Source organism: Drosophila subpulchrella, chromosome X, assembly GCF_014743375.2.
Source record: "Drosophila subpulchrella strain 33 F10 #4 breed RU33 chromosome X, RU_Dsub_v1.1 Primary Assembly, whole genome shotgun sequence".
Classification (NCBI taxonomy): domain Eukaryota; kingdom Metazoa; phylum Arthropoda; class Insecta; order Diptera; family Drosophilidae; genus Drosophila; species Drosophila subpulchrella.
Window position 1 is genome coordinate 20,620,530 of NC_050613.1, and position 16,879 is coordinate 20,637,408.

A 16,879-nucleotide genomic window follows, 5' to 3' on the forward strand; every position below is an offset into this window, starting at 1 on the left:
GCAGTCGGTGTCGCGCGCACTGTTATCGATAAGCCTGTTATCGGAGCTGCACGTGTGATTTCAATGTTTATTTTTTGAACGGAATAAATATTAATATTATTACTCCGTTAATAATATTAGATCGGTTAAATAGACATGGGCAAGAAGGTGCATAATGCCAAGGCGCGGCAGAATCCGCAAACCATTGTAGACAACTCGGCCGTGAAGAAGGTGGGGTATCCCAAAATCCAAACAGCTAGAACCCGCTTTCTTATCCAACCAATCCTCTACAGATCCAGATCGATGTGGATGCAGTGGCCGGCGGAAGCCAGGCGGGCTACGATGAGGCCAACGCCCTGGTACTGCCCTCAGAGAAGCGGGCCACCAAAATCAAGGTGGACAAGGTGCAACACGTAAAGATCCTTACCAAGAAGCAGCGCAAGCACCTCCAGGCGATTGTGGACAAAAAGAAGAAGAAGGAAGGCGTAGGTTTATCCCACTAATTGGCATTTGACTCTTACTTAAGCCAAATCCTTTGAATTTCAGCGCGCCCAGCTCTTGGGTGACCTGGCGGCGGTGCAAATCCCGGAGGCAGAGCTGCAGCAGTACACTTCTATCAGCCAGGTACAAACGGTGGGTCTCAAGCGTCTGCCCACCCTGGATGAGTATCTGGCCAAGAAGAAGGAGCGACAGGCGCAAGCCTTGGCCGAAAAGAGCTCGGGCTCGGGGCTCCGAGTGAATGCCATTAAGGGCTCCAAGCGAAAGCTGCTTGCCGAAGAGGAGGAGGAACTAGAGGCCAAGCGCAAGAATCCGAATGTGATTAGTTTGGAGGAAGATGACGAGGACACCTCTGAGGGCGAGGACGAGGATGAGGATGAGACGCCTACACCTCCACCCGCTCCTGCTACCATACCCACTCCAGTCGCTGCTGTTCAACCAAAAATCGAAGTTAAGCCGCCTAAGGAAAAGAGAAAACCGGATCCTGCTCCACCTGCCTGCGTCCACCAGACCGTCTACGTGCCCGTACATCGTTCCACGGAAGTGCAGGAGGCTCGCCTTCGTCTGCCCATCCTCGCGGAGGAGCAGCAGGTGATGGAGACCATCAACGAAAATCCCATTGTGATCGTGGCCGGCGAGACGGGCTCCGGAAAGACCACCCAGCTGCCGCAGTTCCTGTACGAGGCGGGCTACGCCCAGCACAAGATGATCGGAGTGACGGAGCCGCGGCGAGTGGCTGCCATAGCCATGTCCAAGCGTGTGGCCCACGAGATGAACCTGCCGGAGAGCGAGGTGTCCTATCTCATTCGCTTCGAGGGAAACGTGACTCCGGCCACGCGCATCAAATTCATGACCGACGGTGTGCTGCTCAAGGAGATCGAAACGGACTTCCTGCTCAGCAAATACTCGGTGATCATCCTGGACGAGGCGCACGAGCGAAGCGTTTACACTGACATCCTGGTGGGGCTGCTCTCGAGAATCGTGCCCCTGCGCCACAAACGTGGCCAGCCGCTGAAGCTGATCATTATGTCCGCCACGTTGCGGGTAACCGATTTCACGGAGAATACTCGATTGTTCAAGATACCACCACCGTTGCTGAAAGTGGAGGCGCGTCAATTTCCGGTGACCATTCACTTCCAGAAGCGCACACCCGATGACTACGTGGCGGAGGCCTATCGCAAGACCCTGAAGATTCACAATCAGCTGCCGGAAGGTGGCATCCTGATCTTTGTCACGGGACAGCAGGAGGTTAACCAACTGGTGCGCAAGCTGCGACGCACGTTTCCATATCATCCGCCTGACAAGGCTGTGGCGGAAGTGGATAAAGTGTCGCAGGAAGCAAAGGAGGAAACAAAGGATGATGCTGCAGAGACTGTGGAGGATCCTAAGGAGCTGGAGTTCGACATGAAACGAGTTATCCGCAACATCCGCAAGTCCAAAAAGAAGTTTCTGGCCCAGATCGCTTTACCCAAAATTAATCTGGACGACTATAAGCTGCCAGGCGATGACACAGAGGCGGACATGCACGAGCAGGAGGATGATGCGGATAACGAGGGGGAGGGATTAGAGGAGGACCAAGAAGACGACGATGAACTGGGCTTGGAAGGAGAGTCGGGAATGGCCTCCGGGCAGAGGCAGCCCCTCTGGGTTCTACCCCTCTACTCGCTGCTCTCCTCGGACAAGCAGAACCGCATCTTCCAGCCCGTTCCCGAGGGCTGTCGGCTGTGCGTCGTCAGCACCAATGTGGCAGAGACCTCACTCACTATTCCACACATCAAGTATGTGGTGGACTGTGGTCGCCAAAAGACCCGCCTCTACGACAAACTGACCGGAGTGAGTGCCTTTGTGGTAACCTATACGTCCAAGGCTTCGGCGGATCAGCGGGCTGGACGAGCGGGTCGCATCAGTGCCGGCCATTGCTATCGTCTCTACTCGAGTGCCGTGTACAACGACTGCTTCGAGGACTTCTCCCAGCCAGATATCCAGAAGAAGCCAGTCGAGGATCTAATGCTGCAGATGCGCTGCATGGGCATCGACCGCGTGGTGCACTTTCCGTTCCCCTCACCACCAGATCAGGTGCAGCTGCAGGCCGCCGAACAGCGGTTGACTGTCCTGGGTGCCCTGGAGGCCACCAAATCAGAGAAGACAGATTTACCGCCAGCCGTCACCCGATTGGGCCAGGTGATCTCCCGCTTCCCAGTGGCACCGCGCTTTGGGAAGATGCTGGCCCTGTCCCACCAGCAAAACCTGCTGCCCTACACCGTCTGCCTGGTGGCTGCTCTCTCTGTCCAGGAGGTGCTTATTGAAACGGGTGTACAAAGGGACGAGGATGTGGCCCCTGGCGCGAATCGCTTTCACCGTAAACGCCAGAGCTGGGCGGCCAGCGGAAATTACCAGCTCCTCGGAGATCCCATGGTCTTATTGCGGGCCGTCGGAGCAGCGGAGTATGCAGGATCACAGGGCCGATTGTCAGAGTTCTGTGCCACAAATGGATTGAGACAAAAGGCGATGAGTGAGGTGCGAAAGTTGCGCGTCCAGTTGACCAACGAGATCAACCTGAATGTAAGTGACGTCGAACTTGGCGTAGACCCCGAACTGAAGCCTCCCACAGATGCTCAGGCGCGGTTCCTTCGGCAAATTCTACTGGCCGGCATGGGTGACAGGGTGGCTAGAAAGGTCCCCCTGGCCGATATCGCCGACAAGGAGGAGCGCCGGCGACTGAAGTACGCCTACCATTGTGCCGATATGGAGGAGCCAGCCTTCCTTCACGTCTCTTCCGTGTTGCGCCAAAAAACACCCGAGTGGGTTGTCTACCAGGAGGTATACGAGCTGCAGAACGGGGACTCCACCAAGATGTTCATGCGTGGGATCACCGCCATTGAGCCAGAGTGGTTGCTTCTATACGTTCCTTTGCTTTGCAATATACGTGAGGTACGCGAGGATCCTGCTCCCAGATTTGATGAGGCCTCGGGCAAGATCTACTGTCATGTGGACGCCACGTTCGGCAAGTCAAGCTGGGAGCTGCCACTCGGCGAGGTGGAGATGCCGCTTAGCGAGAAGGCCTGCTGGTAAGTGTCTAGGAGATTGGTTTTGGTATCTATACAAGTTAATTTAATGTCGTTTCTTTTCCAGTTACTTCGGAATGTTTCTGCTAGACGGCCAAGTTTGCTCCGCGCTAACTCCCTTCCGGGGAAAACTGAAGTCCACACCCGCTTCCGTGATCAAGAGCTGGTCCAGCATGAACGACAAGGTGCTGCGCTTCAAGCGAGCTCTCATCACAAAGCAGATCCACAGCCGTCAGGCGCTGCTGGACCAGTGGATAAGCGATCCTCACTGTGAGTTTATCTATATCTTCTCATTAACTTCTTTGATTGCATATCAACCTTCCCCCCTTAGTCCTTTTGGAGGAGTACCAGAATCTGCTCTACGACGTGGCGCTCAGCGAACTGACGCCTTTGTGGCCACCGGTGGACAAGAAGGAACCAGAAAGCCAATCAAAAAGCTAGTTGGCGTCGGGTTTTTTGTATAACAAGTTTCATTTATTATTTATTTAATTGATATATATTTATATAATTTTTTATGTATAATATAAATATGAAATTTGTTTTAAATGGAACTAAAAAAAATGGAGTGGAGTGAGGGGGAATAAAAATGTTTTTGTTAACAGCTAAGTTTCGATAAATGTTTAATACAATCCATATATGTACATAGAAATAATCAATATTCATTGTATTTTGTATTTTTTGTTTGTTGTCTGTTGGTTTTTCTCTCCTGGTAATTAATTGTAAGTTAATCCTTCTGCTGGTGGTAAGAAATTAGCATTTACACTTGAGTTAATGAGAGATTTGGCTAATTGGGCATGTGGCTATATAGTGGGTATATGCCTCGGTTATATATGCATCGAACGAACGAACGAACGGAACGGAACGATCGGATTCGGATTGGCCGACAAACTGTAGCTTTGTTCGCTTAGCTTCGCTCCTCCCTATATGTACATGTAAATCGCTAGTTGGGATTGGGATTAGGACTCCGTTTGCTGCAGCTCCTCCTCCCCAGGCTATTGGCTGGGACTCCTCGAATGTCATCCTCCATACGTCTACAAATGTGTGTGTAGAAAAAATCAGTCTAATATATTAAGGCAACGTGAGAGCTTTACATGTCGTCATTCCACTTCATCCTCGTCCTCATCCTTATCCTCATCCACTTAATCATCTAGGAATTGTGTGTAATATCTTAGTTTTGTAACTTGAATCCTGTCCGAAGTTCGCTTATCGCTTAGGCTAATTTTATGCGGGATTTTTGTATAATTTGTGTACTCTTTAACAATCAATTTTGGTATGTTTTGTGTCTGTGTGTGTGGTGTGTGGCGTGTGGGGCTCGTTAACTTTAACTTTAAACTAATTTCCGTTAAATATACATTTATAAATTCTTTAGGTTTGCTTAATATTTCTGTATTGGCTAGCAAGAGGAGAAAGAACAAAATAGGTAATGTTTGAGAAGCATTTGGTTTTCCGTTTCCGTATTATACAATTTGCAAGTTACAACAATTAGTTATATATTTAACTTATGATCGATCTCCTGTCCGAAATCCTGCTCTCGATTTGCGCTCTTTTTCCTATATACTGAGTATAATCTATAACTTTTCATTAATACTAAAAATTGAATTCTTTGTTTTTTTTTTTGTTGTTTGTTTGTTTGTTTTTGTCTGAATTATTGTAGTTTGCTCCTAATCCCTATACATACACTAAACGCAGTCGTTTTATAAACTTTACTTTGATTTCTTGGAAGTGTTCTCATTTGTTGTTGTTTGTATGGTTGTTTCTGGCCAGGATAGGTAGGTTTGGATATGGGCACAATGCGGCACAATGCGGAAGCCCGGAGCAGGGTCGTCTGCTCTCTGTAATCTCTATCTCCATTATTATGCTTTTTGCTGATATGTATTACAAGGTTGTGTCCATGTCCATGTCCATGTCCACCTGGGTGTGATGCCATCCATGCCCTTGGGGTGTTTGCTTGGCAAACAAATGCAAATCTATGTGAAGGCAGGTCCATCGTCATCCCCTTAGACCGTTGTCCCCGTCTCGCTGTCATCATTCCCATCGCTTGGTGGCTCCTTGGAGGCCAAAACAGCGGCGGTATGCTCTGGATCGACTGTCCCCTCCTCCTGGCTAAGAGAGGCGGGACTTGGGGATCTGGCACTAGAAGCGGAGCTGGCTTCGGCAGTAGCGGGACTAGATGGAGGTGTTGGTGGTGGAGCTGGCTGCTCCTCGGGATTGGAAACGGTTACCTCTTCCAGCTGTGTGTGCTCCTCGGAACCCGTTACTGCTTTATCCTCCAGCTCGGGTTCCTTTTCTACTTCCCTTGCCCCTTCTTCACCTTCATTGGCAGTGACTGTGACTATGGCTGTGGCGGTGACCTCCTCTGTCTCTTTAGGGGGCGCATCTTGCTGCTGCTGCTGCTGCTGGACGGCATCATCCAGTTTTTGGAGCAGCTCTGGCGACAACTCACCCATGTCGTAGAGTCGCCGCTTGTTATTGTCCAATATTATCTCCTTCCACATGCTCACCAGCCTGGTGAAGTTCGTCAGGTCGCCAGGATCGTCATGTGGCAATGGTATGGAACGCGTGGACGACGTATCCTCGTCCTCGGAACTGCTGCTGCTCACCGCTCGGATCTTGGCCTTGTGGGATTTGGAAGCTTCGCTGGTTGGTGACGGTCTGATCATCGGAAGGCCCCCCAGATTGAGCTGAATTTTGTACTCGTGAAAATCTCTTTGGATGGAGCTACGCCTCGAGTTGGCCATCTCCTCGTTGCTGCCCATTATCTGATTGTATTCCCTTAGACCCAGCTCCTCCACGGGCACGTAGTGGTCACCGATCTCCACCAGATAGACATAGCGGTTGACGTGCGAACGGAAACGCATGTCCTTGTGGTTGGGCGTCCAGCAGTGGACCACATGACCTACCATGCCGGCACTCGGCTCCCAGTCCTTCCAGGACCGCCTGCCGCCATTGTTGCGCATTCGTTCTGTGGGCCACACAACGGCATCAATGATGTCCAGGCAGTCGTAGATCTGTTCGGAGTTTTCGTGATTATTAGCCTGAGCTTAAAGTTTATGTTTTCTAGTTTCTAGTGTTTCTACTTACCCCCGTGTCGTCCACTATGATGACCTTCTTGAAGATCTCAATGCGCGGCTTTCTAATGATTCCACCTCCTCCAGTTCCTGTTACCGTTCCCGATCCAGCGGGCTTTCCTTCTGCCACTGATGCACTCGTCCCCGTTTCGACGGCGGTAAGGCAAATCGGTCCCTTGGTCTTTCGTGGATAGTCGCCTGGCGTGGTAATGATGTTGCCGAGGCCCACGCCCATACCAAGACCCAAACTGCCCGATGAAGAGGAAAGCTTTGTGCTGCGCGGACTTGGTTCGTGTTCCACTTGAGTTTGAGGCGTGGCCGGATCCTTCCCAGACTCTCCGCCAGCTCCACCGCTAGCAATAGGCAAAGTGGCCCGGCGCTCGTGATCTCTGCCCCGACTGCTGCCGACCTCAGCCGGCCTCCGACTTCGCACCCCGCCACTACTTGTTGCTCTGGTGGCCCCACTGGCTCCTGCTCCTCCAACTCCGGATCCGGAAGTTTCCTGATCCCGTTCTCTGTTGAGCAGTCCGGCAATCAGAGTTGTGGAGGTGGGTTTCACTGGCATCACAGCCAGACCGCCACGCACCACCGCCAAACTGTCGCTCACATAACTCCCGCCCAGATTGGCAGGGATGGCACCTCCGGGAACATTTCCCGGGCGCACGTTGTAGTAATTGTTTACGGTGAGGGTGTTGTAGAGCGGAGCAGAGATGAAGACAGGCGCTAAATCACCGGATTCACCGCCCGTGCTACTGGCGGTGCCGGGAGCGACCACTCCCAGACCAGATCCAGCTGAGGCACCCACTCCCGTGGCTGTAGAGGCGGCTCCCACGACGCTGCCACCGCTTCCAAAGTTACAGGCACCCAGCTGAACGGGTCCCGATCCCGGATGCGGCTCCAGAGCAGATCCAGAACTGCAGCCTTGGCGACAGCGCTCGCGAATACGGTGCCACCAGCCGAGCACTGTGTGCCGTATTGTGTCCAGTGTGATGGCGCCTCCAATCACCTCGCACAGCTGGGCATTCGTATCTGCATAGGAGGTGGTGAGTGGAGAAACGTAGATGGGATAACCGATCGGCTGATCGCAGCTGGAGTTGATGATATTGCGGAGTGCCTGCTTGGCATTCTGGATGCTCCCGCGCTCCGGGTTTCGATTCCGCAGGTAAATCAGCTCCTGCTGCTGGCCAGCCCACAAGCCACGGACGCACTCCCGATTCAGCTTGATCACCCGGAAGCTCAGACATCGCTTCGTGAGGCGAATAATGCGATACTCATCCGAGCCATCCTCCATCACGTGCCGCAGGGCTAGCAGATTGGGTGCACCTCGCAGTACGGCGCTTCGCCAGACGGGATCGGCCTCATGCGAAATGACCAGCTCATTCGAACAGTTGTCGATGGCATCGTACAGGGCATGGGGATCCAGGAACTCATCGGGATTGGTAATGTGGTCCTGCTGCAGCTTAAGGGCCATTTTAACTGCCGGTGCCACCACGGAATGAAGCAGCTCCATGTCCGCAAAGACCCATTCATCGCGCGGTGATGTGATCCGGAAATCCCCTTTAAACAGGGCATGTAGACCGTGCAGGAAGAACTCCACACCGGTTAACGAACTGTGCGAGGCGGTGGCCAGTGATCGCCTGGCCAGAAGGCCCAAGGCCAGGCAGAGGGAGACGAGCGGTGCATCCTTGCCCACGCTGGCCAGTTTCAGGCGAAGTGCAGGTTTTTCCTGGCTTTCCTTCCGGCTCGCTGGTGCTCCCGCTCCGGTGGCGGTGCTACTCTTGGCCAGCTTGACAAATACGTTTTGATCCATATAGGTCACATAGCCACCCAGTCCGGGAGCACTCTCCGACGTTTGTCGGGATATATTGGCAAAGCTATGGGAGCTGCTCAATTGCGGATCTCCGCCAACGGTGCCCGGCCCTCCTCCAGGGCCAGTGGCAGCACCTGCTCCGGCACCCACTCCTCCTCCGCTGCTCTCCTGCGCAACACTCTTCTGCGGGCGGCGCAACTGTTGCTGCGACTGTGATTTCGACTGACCCGAAGCCGACCCCGACGATCCGCCGTGCGCCGAAAGATTGGGCGTGCTCTTCGAATCATTGTGGGCGGGCGTGACCGGTGGCGGCGGAGCAGCTGCCGCCGATGCCGGGGCAGAGGATGCTCCTCCAGCAGCTGCTGGTGCTGGCGCAGGTGGTGCAGTTCCCATTGAGGCAGCATCCCGACGCATATCCACGCAGTAGTTGATCCATTTGAGGTACACATAGCAAAAGCTGGAGCGCGTGATGCCCACCGCCCGGAAGTCAAAGTCCTCGTCCAAATTGAAATTGAAAATGGGATCCAGGTCGACGAACTGGCGGCTCAATGTATGCTGCAGGGCGTCCTGAATGGGACCGGAGGCCAACCATTGCTCCAGTTTGGGGTTCTTCACCACATAATAAATGATGCTCTGAAAAATTAAAATTGTAGATTAGCTGGAGCATAACCGCGAAAATCCAAGAAAGCTCACCTTGATGTAGTAGGTGATGAGCACCTTGCGGTACTCGAACACCTGCAGCGTGGCACTGGCCAAATTGTCAGAAATGGAGTAGCCCTCTATGACGTACTGGGCAGCGACCACCTGCCAGGCCAGCCAGCGGGTAGAGAACATGGCGTTGGCGCTGAGCAGGCGCGGCAGGTGCCCCGGATCGCAGCAGCAGCAGCCGTCGTTGTCCTCCACGTCCTCTGTGATGGCCTCCACTTCGCGTTGCTGGCAGTATGTGCCGCGGAATTCCAAGCCGCGCATCTGGAATGTGCACAATCCGTTGCCCAGCTCAATGATGTGCACCAAACAGTTGAGATCATCGGAGGCAAGAACTGCAGGAATAGCCATTTGAGTCTTGTTCAATAGGAGCATGGTGTTTTGTTCTTACCAAAGCAATCTCCCTGGTTGACGTTTCCCCAGCGACCCATCAGGAGATCACCGCACAGCGAGTGCTGCAGAGATCGCGTCAAGTGCTCATAGAAGATGCTGTTGAGGTTGTTGTCATCCGCTCCCAAATCCCGCTCCAGCTGTGAGCTAAGCCGCGTATTGGAGTGGTCTATGCGACGCGTGTTGTAGTCCCGCTCCCAGAACTTTATGGGACGCACGTACGAGGTGAGGAAGATGGCGCTGCCCAGAAAGGGATTCAGCGGGGTGGAGAGCAAGGCGGAGATGCCCGCCTGTAGGAACAGCATCGCCGAGTGGGGCACACTGAACGGCTGGGCGAAGGCGTGAAAGGCGGAGCCCCAGGTGATTTGCCAAGGAGCAATATAGGTCACAATGAATTGCAGCTGAGGAACGAATTTGTTAGGCATAACGATAATAGCATAGACTGGTGGAGCTCTCACCTTCAGCAGGAAGTCACAGCACTTGCGGAAGGCCAGAGACACAAAGAAGTAGTCAATGATGAAGGTCTCCGTGGCCATGGCAAAATCGATGCGAAATAACAAAACCGTAAAAATGATGATCAGGTACTGGTTGGTCGGATCCGAGTAAGCGTTCCTCACAACTGACGAAGAGAAAACGAGAGATGTAGATTGGCATGAAAGTGAGAGAGATGGGAGAAGTTAAAATGACTGATCTTCATAAGTATTGCTTTAATAACTCACACTTTAGAGCGCAGATGGCCACAATGAGGGTACCCCAGGGCAATCCAAACTTAGCGACAATCAGCTGGGAGTCCGCCGTTAGCGAGGAGATGGCCAGCAGCGGAAAGAGCACGTTCCGTTCCAGGACACTTAGGTAAATGTACAGCTTTTCGAACCACATGATCTTGGGGGCGTTGAGCACCTCGAACTGACCGAACTCACGCTGCCGTAGCAGTGGTCGAGCGAAGCAAAGCCAGGGCATATGCTTCCTCATCTGGGGCACGATGTAGTGCAGCAGGAGTCCGAGTACGCCGATGAACGAGTACAGCACCACGTTGAGGTCCGGCTGCAGGGCGGTGAAAACGGTGCTGCAGTGCAGCCCCAGTACGCTGACCGCCAGCAGGGTCATCACCACCAGATCGTTCTTCAGCCGAGTGGTCACCGTGGCCTGCAGTTTTCGTGGGAGTGGATCGGGAAGGTCATTGCCAGTCCCATTTCCATTGGCGTTTCCATTGACGCCACCACCACTGCTGTTTTCACTGGCTTCGGTGGTTCCAGTTCCCGTTCCCAGATTTCCCTGCTGTTGTTTCTCATCAGCAGGCGCTTCTCCTTCGGCGTCCGGGTCTGCCTCCAGGCATGCAGGTGTAGCATCCGTGGTGGCTGTGCCCGCTCCCGCTGTCAGCGTGGACATGTCCCCGGGATTAGTGGCAGATGAGCTGGAGATCTTGTCCTCGGTCTCATCGGCTTTTGCTGCTTGTTCATAGGCCTCTGCCAATTCGTGCTTGCTCGCCTCCTCGCTGGCCAGCACATCTCCCCGCTGATCCTCACCCTCTGCCGCCTCTCCGGCCACCACTCCGGCTTCAGCAGCTTGTTCTCCTGCACCAATGGAGGTACACGAACTGGAGGCCGTGATTGCTCTCTTGCTGCTGCTGATGGTCTTGGCCAGGGTTTGCTGGCTACTGCCCAAGGACGAAGCCTTCGACTTGCTGTGCTTCTGTTGCAGGGGCAGATCCTGCTCAGCCTCTAGTTGATCTTCCGCTCCGTGCTCTCTTTCCTGCTGCTCCTCGTTGGCGGTTAGTTTTTCCAGCGAGCTTAGCTCGATCTGCTCCTGCTCCGTCTTCGAATCTGTCTGCCGGCGCTGCTTCGGTGTGCTGGTGGTCAACTGTAGGGCAGTGCTATTGCCAGTTCCTGTTCCTGTAACAGCTCCGACTGCCGCCACCTGTTGCACTTGACTAAGATCCTCATCCTCATCGTCCCGGTACGTGCTCACAATGCACGTCTTGATCAGCCGCCACAAGTGGCTAAAGTCGCTGGCACAACGGGACAGGTGGTAGCCCAAGGGCACCAGCATGGCGCAGAAGATGGAGAACAGGATATACTGCGTGCCGCGTTGCTCGTCCAATGCTCCATATAGAGGTCCGTACAGCAGCATCACGGCAAGCACCGACCGCACCACGCACAAAAAAGAGCCTGCAAATTGCTAAGAATTAGCCCCAGATGCAGGATCAGGGATTATAAGGAAACTTACCGAGCAGACTGCTAGCAGCATTTCCGCCAAAGATATGCATGTCGATCTGCTCCAGCAGGTACATAAGGAACGTGTTGATCTGCGGACACAGTCCCACCGAGAAGATGATGGGAAAGCACAGCAGCAGGATGTAGAGCGCGTGCAGTAAGAGGGCCACCACGTCGGCGGGCGAGTAGCGCATGCCAAAGAAGACTACGGGGTCAGGTGGCCGTTCCCCGTAGTCCGTATCCAAGCGCTTGAGAAGTAGCAACATGCCCCCGCCCAGGCAGAAGTATATAGCCCGCGAGTAGGCCACCGTCTTGTTGAATCCATGAACTGGCGACGCTGCGTCCGGCTGCACACTCTTCACCAGCGAATACTGAGCTCCCGCAATCACCGCGCAGAAGAGCAGAGCACACAGATCCTTGTAGTGGTCGTGCTGCAAGATCGCAGCTCCCAAGCAGGCCACCAGGGTACACAACAGGCTGGCCAAGAGCACGTGCATCCAGTGGAGATCGCGGTCGAAGAGGGCCAGAAGCTCCAGGCGGTCCATGGCGATCTTGAACTCGTGCTCCTGACCGCACCACTTGAACCGGTACTTGTAGAAACTCTTTGGAGCCGCTGGCTTCTCCGCCGCGGATAGAAGGCACGCTGGCCTCCAGTAGTCGCAGTAGGGTGCAAAATGCCCGTCTACATTCAGCATGGGTTGGCTCATCTGGCTGATCTGACTGATTTGGCTAATCTGGTTGCTGGGATGATTGGCCAGCCCCAGGGCGCTTAAAACACCTCCTCCGCCACTTGATGTTCCGCCTCCAGCTCCGGATGCTGAGACGGACGCAGCCTCACTGGCGTTTGCCGCTACTGCAGCTGCCGCATCGCTGAGTTGCTGCAGAGCGTCTAACTGGCTGCGCGCCACCTGGCGCTCATTGCGGATCACATTGATCAGTCCTTGGACCGAAAATGGGGCGTTGGATGGATGCCGAGAGTTGGAGCTTCCGCGCATCAGCATACCCACCTGCTGTTGCGTCATCTGCTGGGTCGCGAGCGTGGTTCCCCGGACTCCGGAGTTGGCCTCCGCAGCCGCTGCCAGCTGCTCGCACATCAACTTGGCATCCAGACGCAGCTTATCCCTGGCTAACGCTCGCTCAATGTTCGTCATGTGTTCCACACTGGAACCGGAAGTGGGATGGGCACCCTGGAGCGCTTGAATGGCATCCTGGTAGAACTGGAAGTGTGCGTTGGACATGTTCGGCGGAACGAGGCTGCTACTTGCGGGTATAGGAGTGCCGTCCGCCGAGATGCCAGTAATGGGTCGACCTCGATCGTCCACAGCTCCGCCATGCATCAGCCAGAGCATCTTATGGATGTCGGCCGTTAAGCTGTCGGTCAGGCTGATGCTGTGCGTCGAATTTGAGGATGAGGAGTTGCGCGACGCTAGCTTGGTCTGTTTGACCAGGGCAAACTCGTTGCCTACCTCGGCCGCATCCGCCGGGGAGCCTCCTCTCCGCCTTCGCCTTAGTTCGTCCACTTCTCGGTACTTGACCACCTTCGGAATGGCTCCCAGGTTCTTGGCTGCCATTTTTGAGGTGCAAGGCTGTTCCTCGTCTAGTTGACACCTCGGCGGCTGCTGATGCAGCTGCTGTTCAGACTCCATACCTGCCAGTAGTTGATCCTTGGAGCTCGCGCTCACCTGCTCGCAATCGCTGGACGGGCAGCCGGAATCCGCCTCGCTGCGAATGGGAGCGGGAGCAATGGGGACTGGGATTACTGCCCCAGTTTGGTGTGATAGCTCCTGACGTAGTTGTTTGTCCGCCTGAATCTCTCGCAGAGTCACCTGCTGGCGATTGCGATCGCTGAGCAGCGGTGACCGCGATCCCGTGTTGTTATCCTCCGTCTCCTCGTCTTCCTCATCATTTCCGCCACTCATTCCTACTGCCACGGCTCCAGCCGACGACCCTGCGCCCTCCACTGGTGCCCCTTTATGATGCTGGTGGTGCAAAAGCGACTGATTATGGAGATCGTGGGTTTTTAGGTCGTCATCCAGCTGGTTGTGCGTCTGCTGCAGCTCGCTAAGGATATGCTCCAAGTTGTCGTCGAAATCTTTGAACACATCCGCATCAGCGGCATCGTCGTCCGCCAGTAAACCGCCCACATCCGACTCGACACTGTAGTGCGTTTGGCTGTAGCCTAAGGCTCGTGTTCTCCTGCGGATCGGAACGTCGTCCACCTCGTCGTCATCGTCGGCGTTACCTTGACCAATTCCCAAAGAGACGTCTTCGTGTTCCTCGTGTGCTGTCTTTTCATCACAATGCTCCTCTATGGGGTACACCGGAGGCTCAATCAGCGCCGTTGTGGAGCCGCAAGCGCTGGAGCTACCGAAAAAGAGACTGCTGCAGGTGCTACCGTTGCCAGGCGCTCCTCCTCCGGCCGCTGGATTTGCTTCGCCAAAGCTTTGCGTGGGATACAGATTAAGGTGCTGGTTTCGCACCAAACTCTTGCTGGGAGGTGGCAGGGGATTCCGCATTTGCTGTTGGCCCGAGATGGCCTCCACGCTGTTCGGATGCGGGCTGAGATTGGAGACCGAGGGCTGCGGGCAAAGAACCTCCAAGGCTGCGCTCTTGATGCGCCTTACTCCGCCAGCTCCTCCACTTCCTCCTGATGTACCTGCTTCACCGGCCTGGCCTCGTCCGCCTACTCCGCCCACCAGAGAGGATTTGTTGCCCTGAGCCGAGCTATGCTTGTAGCTGGTGGCGTTGGAATGTCTGCGTCGCTTCATCCCGGTAGCAGAGCCACCTCCTCCTGCTGCTCCACTTCCGCTTGTTCCCGGACCCCCCGTTCCCGGCGGGGCGCCTCCCGCCAGCTGAAGTGCAGACATTGTGCTGGTAGGATCCTTGCGGATGATCGCACCGCCCAAGTGATGGTGCAGGTGGTGGTGATGGTGGTGATGATGATGATGCTGGGCGCGGAAAGTCGGCTGGTGCGGCTGTTCGATGCCCAGATCTGATTTGGTGTAGCTATCGTCCTCCAGGTACACGTCCGGAAAGGGATCTACGAAGGCAACATCAAGATTTTAGCGAATCGAGACCATACACATAAAACACCCATTAAAACATGTAGCTCACCTAATATCCAGGACTGTAGGGCCCGGCTGCAAGCGTCAGCCACTCCGCCGCTGCCCGCATTCCTGGTCAGGCCCAGTTCCATGTCCTCCACATCGTTAGCGGCGCCACTGCCTCCTACGCCGATCACAGCCAGCGCTCCGATGCTACTAGCTGCACTGTGGTGCGGAAGTTGCAGTATAGGCTGGAAGAGGCCGCCGCGGCTCTGGTGCTTCAATCGCTCGTCGTGGGTCTCCGAGCTTCTGTGGCGCTGCAAGCGCGAGGAGCGTCCTTGATTTGTAGAGGAATTCGAGGCGGGGGCAATGACCACGACGGCGGTGGATGAAGACGCTGCATCTCCCCCGCCTATTCCCGCCGACGGGGTGCTGGCTACGAAGTGTTGGCGCGGATTGACCTGACCGCGCGCCTTGTTTGTCGGCTGGGAGTGAAGGAACGAGGGCGCCGCCGTGGCTATCGTGTCCGACTGGTTGCGCATCAGCTTGTGCTCCACGCTGGAGTTGGCAGCGGCTGCCGCTGTGTCCAAGCTGCTCTGGCGCTCCAGACGTCGTCGATGGCGGCGACTAAAGACCTCGGAGCACTTGCGCGACAGATGGCCCGTACGGACATGCTGAACGGGTGCTGTTCCCGCTCCGGCAGGTCCCAATGCACCCACTGTTCCGCCTGATCGGCTGTCGCCACCGCTACTGCCGCCATCGGCGCTGCCCGCACTGCTCCCAGCCGCCTCGACAACCTCCGGATAAACGGTGAGGTACTTGTTGAACAGATCCGCCTGAGCAGCGGCGCTGGTGGAGGGGTTTCCGCCCGGCCCCGTGCTCCGGATGGACTTGCTGACGCTGGCAGAACCGGCCAGCGATTGCTGATCCTGCTGACTGCCGCCAGACAGCATGGATGGGTCGTAGAACCTCAGTTCAATCGACTCGGAGCTGTTCTTGCGATGCACATCGACCTTCAGATCTGCGAAGGTGGAGGATTAGACTCGCCGACGCTGCCACAAGGCACAAAACTCACCAATTATGCTGTTCACGTTGTCGATGGACATGATGCTGTTCTCCTCGCTGGCCTCGTTAATGGCCTGCTCGACGGAAATGCGCGAGCCGCCCGGTCGGATGACCTTCATCTCGATCCCGCCCTCGTCGTCATGGCGCGGCTCCGTCTCCTTGGTGACCTTGAAGAACTGCCCCTTGAGGTTTACTTCGGACATGGTCTGGGCGCGATCGTAGAGCCGGTGCAGCGCCAGATTGGCCAGCTTCACCATCAGAATGGTCAAGCTGGTTATCACGCAGTACAGGCACCATGTCAACCAAGTGCTCGGAAAGTACTGGAAGATCGGGGTGCAGTTAGAAGGGGTGGTCTTCCCATGGACAAGAAGGGGCCGCACAACTCACCAGGTAGGCCACAAAGGGCGAGCAGAGCAGGTAGAGCCACAGGTAAAGGTGCACCACGTTGCAGAAGACACCCTGGTGCGGATCGTAGAAATAGCCGCCGGTCAGCGAGGCCCACACGCCCTGGCGCAAAATCTCCAAGGTCTGTGAACCCATGGTGGCCTATACTGCATCGCTCAGCCGCCGGATGGATGAGGATCCACGCTTCTGCTGCTCCAGCTTCCGGATTACTCACAGGAGGAGCTGCTGCAACTGCCCTTGCTGCCTCTCGCCACTCTTCCGTTTCCGTTTGTTTATTTGCTGATTAAGCCTGGCGAGCTGCAGGCGGGGGGCGTGGTCCGCGGGCGGGGCCTTGGAGGGCGGTGGCAGCGTGGGCGGGGCAGGGGGCGGAGCAGGAGGCAGGGCCAAAGTAGTTGCTTTTTCTGGGGGAAAGCTGTGCTGCGGGGCAGTAGGCGATGCTGCGGCTCCGCTGGAAACACTGCAATCCCGGCCAGGTGTTCCGCCGTAGCTGATTTCCCGGAGGTCACGATGCGATGCTGCTGCGAACGGATAAATCGAATATCGCTCGCAATTCCTGCCGTAATTTAACTTTTTTTCTTTTGTTTAGAGCAGTGTTATAAAGGTGGTAAACATCGATGCCAGCATCGATTTATCGATG

At 55.2% G+C, this 16,879-nt stretch overlaps 2 protein-coding genes across 2 annotated transcripts; one reads left to right on the plus strand and one right to left on the minus strand.

Annotated features, from left to right (window-relative positions):
- The first annotated feature begins 44 nt into the window (after window positions 1–44).
- On the plus strand, window positions 45–4,200 carry LOC119557779 (probable ATP-dependent RNA helicase kurz). Its single transcript, XM_037870679.1, has 5 exons — window positions 45–210; window positions 273–464; window positions 526–3,545; window positions 3,610–3,812; window positions 3,874–4,200. The coding sequence occupies exons 1-5, from the start codon at window positions 136–138 to the stop codon at window positions 3,981–3,983; spliced, it is 3,600 nt and encodes a 1,199-aa protein (XP_037726607.1). The 5' UTR covers window positions 45–135; the 3' UTR covers window positions 3,984–4,200.
- Window positions 4,093–16,833, minus strand: LOC119557778 (protein pecanex). Its single transcript, XM_037870678.1, has 10 exons — window positions 16,225–16,833; window positions 15,848–16,157; window positions 14,843–15,793; window positions 11,742–14,768; window positions 10,235–11,683; window positions 9,974–10,134; window positions 9,517–9,916; window positions 9,114–9,460; window positions 6,624–9,053; window positions 4,093–6,550 (listed from the first exon to the last, which is right to left on the minus strand). The coding sequence occupies exons 1-10, from the start codon at window positions 16,375–16,377 to the stop codon at window positions 5,540–5,542; spliced, it is 10,239 nt and encodes a 3,412-aa protein (XP_037726606.1). The 5' UTR covers window positions 16,378–16,833; the 3' UTR covers window positions 4,093–5,539.
- Between the last annotated feature and the right edge of the window lie 46 nt (window positions 16,834–16,879).

Excerpts from the sequence above, each read along its gene's own strand:
- LOC119557779 (XM_037870679.1), top strand. The coding sequence starts at position 136 with ATGGGCAAGAAGGTGCATAATGCCAAGGCGCGGCAGAATCCGCAAACC. Across the intron at positions 465-525 it reads AAAAGAAGAAGAAGGAAGGC|CGCGCCCAGCTCTTGGGTGA; the intron begins GTAGGTTTATCC and ends TTTGAATTTCAG. Across the intron at positions 3,546-3,609 it reads CTTAGCGAGAAGGCCTGCTG|TTACTTCGGAATGTTTCTGC; the intron begins GTAAGTGTCTAG and ends TTTCTTTTCCAG.
- LOC119557778 (XM_037870678.1), bottom strand. The coding sequence starts at position 16,377 with ATGGGTTCACAGACCTTGGAGATTTTGCGCCAGGGCGTGTGGGCCTCG. Across the intron at positions 15,794-15,847 it reads CAACGTGAACAGCATAATTG|ATCTGAAGGTCGATGTGCAT; the intron begins GTGAGTTTTGTG and ends CCACCTTCGCAG. Across the intron at positions 14,769-14,842 it reads CCTACAGTCCTGGATATTAG|ATCCCTTTCCGGACGTGTAC; the intron begins GTGAGCTACATG and ends TTGCCTTCGTAG.